Here is a 10,430-nt window from a genome sequence, read left to right as displayed (position 1 = left end):
TATCCTGGCAGAGCGGTTTCAGTGTTGATTGAAAGACACTTTTCTGCCCACAACAGCACTCCAGTATATGTAGCTTTATATCACATGCACAATAAATCCCATGATGGCCTTCCCATTGAATTCAGCTTTGAATATTTTAAAGGAAATTCTATAAGGTTTATAAAATATCAATATTTTGACCAATTAATTTAATTCAGGCTGTGTTGTCTATCCCAGAGTCCTTGTCTCTCTCATATTTTATTCTTATTGATTAATTTGCCTGAATAATTTACAATATTCTTCTTGTTTTCACTCCTCTGATTTCGAGTTATGGTATCTGTCCAAACAGGGCTGTGTTTAATCAATAGAGAGCTAATATATTTGACAGATCCAGCTGAGAAACGCCAGACTCCCAAGTACTGTGTGATTGGCGGGAAGACAGCCTCCTTGGTCCACTTTATTTTAAGGGCTCCTTTTTACAGAGATGTTAGTGATAATCCCAAGAAGTGCTAATTGTCCCGAAAAGGATGTCACAACTGAGCCATTAGTAGAGGAAGCTGGAGAAAAGGAGATGGGGTGCCCCGCCGCTTGCCTCCAGCCCTGGCTCCCCCCCCCGCCTTCTTGCCTTCCTTTCTCTGTCTGTGGAGCATTTTTAGGCATCTTCTTCTTGGCAGACTCACAGCATAGCAGTGCTGGGGACACACAGGTGGCACCGTCCCTGCCCCCCAGGACTTAGAAACTAGTGCAGAGACTGAATGAGCAAATAACTGATGTGAAGTGTTGCCGCAGCTTTGTGTGGGGCTCAAGGAGTGCTCAAAGGGGAGCTGCTATCTGGGAGGGGCCACATGTTTGGTCTATTCTGAAATCATCAGAGATTCGGGCTGAATGGGCCCCAACCTCCAGCGTCTACTCCTGCGCTTCTAAATCGTGTACCCAGGAAAGCAGGAAAGGCTCTTTCATGCAAATGTTTATTAAACAACACAAATATGCATCTAATGCTCCACTTTATAAGAAATGAAACCAATCTATGGCCTACAACATAGACAATACAAGAGGACAAGCAAGCCCGGCTTCCCCACGCAGCGCCGCCTCGCTCGGCCACGCTGGGAGGCCAGGCGCGGTTCTGGTTCCGCCGGGGGGAACTGCGGTCCCGTCAGCGGCCTCCCCCTTCGCTGAGGACGGATTTCAGGAGGAAGCAGGGCAGGAGGAGGAGAACATTCCCCGTGAGCCGCGTTCTTGGTCCATTAGAGTGTGACGCGAGAAAGTCTTTCAGGTCTGGAAAGAAACCCCGAGGGTGTATGAGACATGCTGTGGCAGGCTTGCTTTAAGAGAGTGAAGCAGAGATGTCTGCACCTGATCCGGTAAAGCCCTTTTCTCGCTGGGCCTCCTCTCTAGGCCTTGCCCGGCGGGCTCTGCATCAGCCGCGGAGCCTGAGCCGCGGCTTCCCGGCCACGAGGAGGGCAGCCCGGAGCGCGGAAGGAAGCCCAGTGTGGGGAGCGCAGCGCAGCTCCAGGAAGACGTGCTTCCCTTTAGCTTGTACATTCCTCGCGCTGCGGCTGGAAACAGGCATTTTTGTGTAACGTGGAGAGCTGAAGGAGAATCAGTTTGCTGTTTTTAAGGCTCACAGAGAAACAGCCCTTGAGCCCTTCTCATCTGGCACGTGAGCTGGCCAAGGTGATGGTTCAGAGTTCCACACCCGTCATTTAGCAATCCAGGTAAGTGGATCTGATTTAAAATAAAATAACATAAAATAGCTTGCACCCATCTGTCGCAAAGAGGGTCCAACTTTTCCCCAATTAGTCCTGACTCTATTTCTCTGACTAGGGACCACTTACTGAAGAAGAGGAAAGCACCCATCCCTACAGCAACGGCGGATATCCCCACAGAGGAAGTTACAACAAGGCGCAGCTGCAGAGCACTGGGGACAATGCCCCACCCGGAGTGCTCACCACCCTGCTAAGGCAATGTGGCTCCTCCACTGCAGGTCTCACTCTGAGCCCCAAGGCTCCGTGCGTCTGGCTTTCTATATAGCTAGGACCCCAGCCCAAAGGTGCTGAGTGGGAATCTCTGGGGTAGTGAGACCGGGCAAGGGTCTCGGCCAAAGTCGCCGGTGCTGAGTGGCTACCCTGTGAAGCTGACAAGCCCCACAGGCATGGCCGCAGGCAGGGGCACCAACTCCACTAAGCATTCTCACAAGCAAGTCTGGGCTGGATGTGGGGTCAGCTGGGCAGGGAAGCATGCAAATGAGGAAAGGGCCAACTTAAAGGGACCATTTCCCCAGGGCTGATTGGCAGAGGCCAGCCTTCTCTTCCCCCAACAAACCCGCCAAGCGCTGTCCTCTAGGATTCCTCCAGAAAGTGCCTTCTGAACGTGAAAACCTGTGGTGAGCATGAACCGTCAGAAACTAATGAGTAATGACGAAGACGAGCCACCGCAGCAGCGACCTGCCCTGCATCTGTCCATAGGTGACTACGGTGGGCATGTCCAGGAGGCCATGCTCAGCACAAGACCGAGGTCAGGCCCACTCCAGACCTGGGCACCATTCCCCACACCACCCCGCATGGGAGAGGGTTGTTCCAGGGTACTAGAACCCCACAAAACAGGAACCTTAGCATGTGGGCTCAGAGGAGGTTCCAGAAAAGCTGATGATACAACAGGTGCTCCCAGCATGAGAAGCAGCTACAGGTAAAGAAGGGGTCAGCCTATACTGAGCTTCACTGATTTTCCCCTGGTGGAAGGGAACAGGCTGCCCACAGAGAGAAGGATTCAGGCCCTGTTGGCAGTCTTTTCTTGTATATGAACTCAAAGGCCATTGTTATAGTCAGCTTTGTGAATTTGGTTAGACGGAGTCCATCCCTCAAGCAGGGGTCCCCAAACTGGGGCTGTGAGAACCATGCAGAGTCCCTCCCAGGGGGCCCAAGGTCACCCATTGAGCTTAGCGAGAAAATATTAGAACTTCCACTATATACTGATAGGAAAAAATTTAAATAAGCTTTATTAATATTTACTGTTTATTAGAATCTATGAAATCAATGCTTCTATGGCCTGTCATTATTTTATGTCACACCAAAAAGGAAACTCTGCTACCGATGGATGATTTACTATAACCTGGGATTTTAATTATACACTTTTCAAAAGGTCTCTTTTTAGACTTACGCAGACATAGCAGAGATTTTTATCATTATGTTAGTCTTAGGCATGTATGTAAAGGAAGATATGTGAAATCAAATTTGTGAATGCTCAGCATGTGTCACCGTGTCATCACCACTGAGTGGGGATTTAAATGGAGACCACCTAGATGACGATAATATCTTGTTTCAATATGAGGTCCAGAGCCAGCATTCCCCAAACTTTCCAATTTGAAGATACCCCTGAATGCCCCTGGAAAGCCAGATGGTTTCCTCTCTGTGATGACACCCAGAGAAGCTCCCCCACTGAAACGGCATCTATCATGGGAGAACGTCCCAGAGGGATCTGACAAAGGGCCTGCTCTCTCCTGGGCAGCACACCCACTGTTGAGAGCCAGCCGGGGCCAGGACCTAGGAGGGCCATCCTTCCAACAGGCCCACAGGCTGGCTCTGTTCGTTTGCTTGTTGGTTGGTTGGTTGACTGCTTTGTGCCAGAACTGTATTTTTTTTTAAATTGGGTTTGAAGGTGAGGCTTGACCTGACCCCAATCTGACATTTACATGACCTGTTTATCTCTGAAGACATTCGAATTTGCTACTTCACTGTGTCATTATTTAGACTCTAAATTTTAGAACATAATGGTTCTTGATACTAAAGAAATACTTAATTCTTTGGGCTATGTGTAGGAAGAATCACCCTCTTGGTAAAATGAGATCTTGGGCTGATTCAAGGACTGCTAGCTCCAAGGTTGTCATTCTTATTGATTTTTTTTTTAACTCTAATTAACAGTGCTCATCAATTAATGGTATAGTGGGTATTGTTCACAACCTAAAAACCACATTTCAGTAAATCTGCATATAAGTGCTAGATTATTAAGTCATTTTTTCTAACCTCATTGTATTGATGTGAATATGGTTGATGGTGATGATAATAAAGTAACAATATTTTACTTTATGTATAATATGAAAGAGGTATAGGGCCTTTTCATCTTAACAAACCAATGGGGTAAATATTGCTGCTGTGGAGACTGAAGCACAGTTATTTAACCTTTCATAAAGATCATGAACATTACAACAAGTGTTTTGGGGGGTTTGAACAAGTATTTGAGGGATTTCCCATGCTTTTTTTATATGTCACATTGCCTCTTTAAATGCAAAATTAACAAATGTAAATGAAGAAAATGGTAGAAGGATAGTTACCTGTCTTAAGCATATTGTATTCAGAGCACTGAAAATTGATTGTTTTAATGTAATATAATAGTAGGTCATAGCTTATATGGTGTTTCTTCTTTGGCACTATATTTGGAACTAAAAGGTCAAAGGTCATCCATTCAATATTTATTTAGAATTATTATGCAGAAAGCATTATTTTAGGTCATGGAACAGAAAAAAATTACAAAATAGCTCACACCAACAAACAAGAATATGTTGCATAAATTTTATCCTGCCCTGCACCCTCACAGGGCAGGTTATCCTGCCCTTGAAAAGATATTATAATGGGACTAAGAAAGCCTGTCAAACTTGGACCCATATAGTATCAGAGCAGGGAGAGCCCTTGGAGATCCTTTGGCCTTTGGGTCCCTGGAGGAGCCAGAGGACCACAATTTTGTAGCATGTTGTTATCTATGTGTGATCCCCCATCCATATGTGTCCTTTCACATTAGAAATATATTGTAAATACAGTTTTCCATTCTATCTTCCATATACTCTTCAAAGTCATCATAATCTTCCATTAAAGGAGTTAAAACATTTACTTACCTATTATTCTGCTGTTGGATTTACAACATGGTCAAATTTTCAATATTCTAAATAACACTATCAAAAATATTCTTAAAAAGCCCAGAAATAAACCAACACATTTATGGTCAATTAATCTATGACAAAGGAGACAAGATTATACATTGGAGAAAAGACAGTCTCTTCCATAAGTGGTGCTAGGAAAATTGGACAGCTACATGTAAAAGAATGAAATTAGAACACTCCCTAACACCAAACACAAAAATAAACTCAAAATGGATTAAAGACCTACATCGTAAGCATGGATACAATTAAACTCCTAGAGGAAAACACAGGCAGAACACTCTTTGACATAAATCACAGCAGTATTCTTTTGGATTTGTCTCCTAAAGCAAAGGAAGTAAAAGCAAAAATAAACAAATGGGACCTAATTAAACTTAAAAGCTTTTGCACAGGAAAGAAAACCACTGACAAAAAAGCAACTACTGAATGGGAGAAAATATTTGCAAATGATATGAGCTATAAGGGGTTAATATCCAACATATATAAACAGCTCATACAACTCAACATAAAAAACAAAACAAAACAAAAAACCAGCTTTAAAAAAATGGGCAGAAGAACTGAGTAGACATTTTTCCAAAGAGGAAATGCAGATGGCCAACAGGCACAAGAAAAATTGGTCAACATCGCTAATCATCAGGGAAACACAAATCCAAACCACAATGATATATCATCTCACAACTATCAGAATGGGTATCATCAAAAAGAACACAAAGAACAAATGTTTAGAATGTGGAGAAAAGGGAACCTTCGTACACTGTTGGTGGGAATATAAATTGGTGTAGCCAATGTTGAAAACAGTATGGAGATTTTTCAAAAAACTAAAACTAGAATTACCATATGACCCAGCAATTCCACTCCTGGGTGTACATCCAAAAAAAAACAAAAACACTAATTCAAAAAGATACATGCACTCCAATGTTCATAGCAGCATTATTTACAATTGCCAAAGCATGGAAGCAACCTAAGTGTCCACCAACAGATGAATGGATAAAGAAGATGTGATACACACACACACACACACACACACACACACACACACACACACAGGAATACTACTCAGCCATAAAAAGAATGAAATTTGGCCATTTCAGCAACATGAATGGACTTGGAGGGTATTATGCCTAGTGAAATGTCAGATAGAGAAAGACAAATACTGTATGGTATCATTTATATGCAGAATCTAAAAAACACAACAAACTATTGAATAAAACAAAAAAGAAGCAGACTCACAGATATAGAGAACAAACTAGTGATTACCAGAGAGGAGAAGAAAGGGGGGAGGGGCAATATAGGCATAGGGAAAATAAAAGGGTCATTATGGGATTATATGAAATCATGTGTGTGAAACTTCTGAAAATTGTAAAGCACTACAGAATTTAAAGAATCTTTCATTCAATTAAAAAAAAAGATATATTTAGGGCAAATCTACTCAGTGGCTCAGAGAAAAAATCAATAAAAAATGTGATTTTGCCAATAAAAGTTCTGGTTATATCCATAATAAAATTTTAGTGTAAAAAAAAAAAAACCACTCCAAAACAATATCATCCTTAATTTATACTGATAATTATAGGAAGAGTCTGGAATGGTAAAGTCGTTAAGAATCAGACCCCGAACTCTTGTGCACTTTTGGTGGGAATGTAAATTTGTGCAGCCACTATGGAAAACAGTACGGAAGTTCCTCAAAAAATTAAAAATAGAACTACCATATGATCCAGCAATTCCATTTCTGGGTATCTGTGCAAAGGAAATGAAAACACTAACTTTAGAAGATATCTGCATCTCTGTGTTCATTGCACATTATTTACAATAGCTATGGAACAAAAGACATGGAAGCACCGTAGTGTCCATTGATGAATGAATAGATAAAGAAAATGTGAGCTATTTACATACATGTATATAAAACAGAATATTATTCAGCCATTAAAAAAGGAAATCTTACCATTTGCAACAACATAGATGGACCCTGAAGGCATTATGCTAAGCAAAATAAGTCAGACAAAAAAGACAAATACCTCTGATTTCACTTTTTTGTAGAATATAAAAAAAAAGGAAAGAAAGAAAAGAAAAGAAAGAAACCAAACTCAGATTAGTGATTGCCAAAGGTGTGGGGGGGAGCAAATGGGTGAAGGGGGTCAAAAGGTACAAACCTTCAGTTATAAAATAAATAAGTCATGGGGATGTAATGTACGACATGGTGACTATAGTTAATAACACCGTATTGCACATTTGAAAGTTACTAAGAGAGTAGACCTTAAAAGTTCTCATCACAAGAAAAAAAATTATTACTATGTGTGGTGATGGAGGTTAACTAGATTTGCTGTGATTATCAGTTCTCAGTGTATACAAATATCAAATCACTGTGTTGTATACCTGAAACTAATATAACGTTATATGGCAATTATATCTCAATTTTTTAAAAAAGTGTTTGATGTAGTTTAGGGATGTGCTTATGTACGCTGTGAACAGTAGCAATTTTATTCACAGAGTAATATTAATCACATATTAATTATCATTATGTCAATGTTTATATCAATATGCCATGGTATGTTAATTTATATTTTAAAATAATTTAAATGTTATTATAAAATACCATATATTGTTTCTAAATTAACAACTAACCTCTGTGACTATCTCTTAAGGAAAAAAAAAAAACAAGACTAACTATAGGAGTTAACCACTCTAAGCTTCAGTTTCCTCAAATATAAAAGGGATAATACCTATTTCATAGGCTTGTTATCAGACTTGAATGGGATTAAGTGTATAAAGTCCCTGAAATATACTGAGAGCTAATAAAGACAGTTACCATCATGATGACTGCCATTCTCACGTCATCATAACATCTATCAGCGCAGCTGCTCTCATTATCATCGTCATCCTCATGTCATCATAACCGCTGTCAGCACAGCCACCACCACCGTCACCTGCCCTGAAGCAGAATCAATGGGTCAAAGAGTACAAAAGGTAACTGCCCTTTCTGTGCCTGACAAGTTACACTGAAAGATGACTGCACTATTTTGTTCAACTTTGATGAGTAGAAGCCACATTTTCAGAGTTGCTGTCACTGTCCTTGGCAGACAGCGGTCCCAGCCTTGGGTGTTTCCCAGGATGTGAGCAGACATCCTAGAACCCAGTTCCTGCTCTGTTGCTTCTGAAGCCAAGCTGGCCTTGCTTAGAAGACTGGAAATGATCACAGCTAGCCCTTTCCCCACATCACTGCTGGGAGCACCAATGACAAGTGGGAAATGACTTCACCTGTAGGACTACACAGGCACCATCTGCAATTCTGACGCTTATTCCATAATTTTGTCCTCCGTTCTCTGGGGCGCTGAAAGTGCAGCTAGTGAATCAGGGGCACAGGCCCAACAAACAGAGAGCCCAGTAGGAGGGAGGGAGGGAAATGATATTGTCCTATAATCACACTCCCCCCCACAGACACTGCGTGCACCGTGCACCGTGCAGAGCTGGCTGAGAAGGGGGAGCAGACGTGGGCTTGAAGGGCTGCACCTTCACGAACAGTGTCACTAGACTGCTAATCCAGGTTGCAGAGGAGGGAGGCTGAGCGTTCATTAACCGTGTTCCTCCACTAGGGGCCCCACCCAGGGAACCCCACCGCCAAGAGTGCTGCCCCTCTACTGCAGTCCTGACAGTGGACAAGGGGGTGTGAAGCGGGGATGAAGGTTTGCGTTACCACTACGCATGCCCTTAGATAGTGGGATCTGCCCAGGGTTGACTGCAGTGCAGGAAGGAACAGGGGAGTGGGCCTAAGGGCTTCACATGGAGCACACCCAGGGCTACACAGAGGGCTGAAGGGCTGTGCCTGCATTAACTGAGCCCCTCACTGCTGTCCCAGCCAGAGCTTACTGAAAAGGGGAGAGGGCGATGGAAATGCTGTGCCTTCTTTACTTGTGTCCCTGGTCCCTGCCCAAGACGATGGCTTAGCAGCAGAGCATTTTGTTTGTTTTCTGACCTAGGAAGTTCACGTTCCTTACTTAGTTTTACAAGCAAAACATTTGCATTGAGTTGGGAACTGCTCAGAATCTTCATAAATGCGTGTTCACCCTGCGTGTTCTCCACACCCCACTGGCTTTTATTTATGTGGCGGGTCTGAGCTGTGGTTACCAGGCGCCTTGCTTCCCTGGGAGCACTGACGGGTTGGCCCTGAAGGGCAGCACCTGGCCATGCAGGCCTGCTCCCGTCCTGCTCCAGCGTGCCCTCTGCATTTCACAGGTGAGAAGGTGGTGTTGGCTTAGTGTAGAGAAATAAATACCTGTCTGCCAGGCGCGGCTCTGCTTACCAGCTTGCGCGCTCCCCGAATTCTGCTCTCTGTAAAGGACACTTAAGGACACTGTTTGGGCATCACGTATACACTCGGCAATCGGGATATGGGACACTTAGGAATAAATTTTTAAATGACAGTAATGATAATACACTGCGTGATTCACGACGACTTTCCCGAGTCATGAATCGACCCAGGTTGCCCATGCCTGGATCGTCTGGCACAGGGAGCTCGCTATGGATCGCTGGGTAGGAAGGAGCAGCTGCACGCGTGTGGGGGTTGTACGCACAGTACGCGGGTCTTCTTACCACAGCGGCCGGGTGTCTGGAGCGGGAGGCAGTGCAGGGCCGCAAAGACACACCTGCAGAGGCGGCAGCCGCGGAAGGTCCAGGCTCCGTGCCCCAGCGCGCCGCATTCGCTGCGGAGGCGCAGGGCCGGCGTCAGGGCGGCCGGCGCGCGCGCCCCCGGCCCCGCCCCGCGCGGCCCCGCCGCCCGCTGCGCCCCCTCCGCCCCGCGCCGCCCCGCCCCGCGCCGCGCGGCCCCGCCGCCCCCTTCGCCTCCTCCGCCCCGCGCCGACCGCAGCGCCCCCTCCGCCCCGCGCCGCCCGCAGCCTGCTCAACCCTCCGCCTACCTGTGCCTCTGGTCGTGCTCGCAGTAGCGGCCGGTGAAGTGAGCGGGGCACACGCAGAAGCTGCCCAGCACGCAGGTGCCGCCGTTCCGGCAGCAGCGCGGCCGCGGGGGCGCACCTGTGGGGGAGGCCTGGGCGTCAGCGCCGCGCGCGGCCCTCTGCATCTGAGACGCCCGAGGAGGGCCGAGCAAGATCGCCGCCGGGAGGCAATAAAATTGCCTCCCTGCTAAGAGTGTTTGCTCAGGTAAACCCTGCTTGTTAACTTAAGGATTAAAACACGAACTACCTGGGGTGCCGGCGGGTCAGGAAGGAGCCGGAGCCCTAAGACAGACGGGAAACCCTGCCCCCTGCAAGTAGGGTGTTCTTTCTTTCTTCCTTTCACATGTTAAAGTTAGGCTGTGACTTCCCAAGATGGTGATTAAAGACAGGCCTCTCGGGCGGGCGGGGACCACCCACGGGTGTGAAGACGGCAAAAAAACCTTTTTTTTTTAATTCCACCACTGCCCATCCACCCTCCACCTCCACTGCGGACCCCCTGGGGACCAGGGGTCTGGAGCCTGAGAGTCTGCAATAAGACTAGCAAAGGTCCGCTATTATCCTGGGTGGGGATAGTTGCTTTA

The 10,430-nt window shown here is 45.6% G+C and overlaps 1 protein-coding gene across 7 annotated transcripts; it reads right to left on the bottom strand.

The window, feature by feature from the left end:
* Positions 1-975: 975 nt before the first annotated feature.
* On the bottom strand, positions 976-10,129 carry CFC1 (cripto, FRL-1, cryptic family 1). 7 transcript variants are annotated; one of them, XM_036858314.1, is made up of 5 exons: positions 9,814-10,129; positions 9,491-9,600; positions 9,174-9,229; positions 7,710-7,832; positions 1,150-1,254 (listed from the first exon to the last, which is right to left on the bottom strand). In XM_036858314.1, exons 1-4 carry the CDS (start codon positions 9,972-9,974, stop codon positions 7,824-7,826), a joined length of 336 nt encoding a protein of 111 aa, XP_036714209.1. In that variant the 5' UTR covers positions 9,975-10,129; the 3' UTR covers positions 1,150-1,254; positions 7,710-7,823. The 7 variants fall into 7 exon arrangements, with proteins under 7 accessions (XP_036714207.1, XP_036714209.1, XP_036714212.1 ...); XM_036858315.1 differs by lacking the exon at positions 1,150-1,254 and adding an exon at positions 1,667-1,704; XM_036858317.1 differs by lacking the exon at positions 9,174-9,229.
* Positions 10,130-10,430: the final 301 nt, after the last annotated feature.

Source organism: Balaenoptera musculus, chromosome 7, assembly GCF_009873245.2.
Source record: "Balaenoptera musculus isolate JJ_BM4_2016_0621 chromosome 7, mBalMus1.pri.v3, whole genome shotgun sequence".
NCBI lineage: Eukaryota > Metazoa > Chordata > Mammalia > Artiodactyla > Balaenopteridae > Balaenoptera > Balaenoptera musculus.
This window is presented reverse-complemented; position numbering and strand designations above follow the sequence as displayed.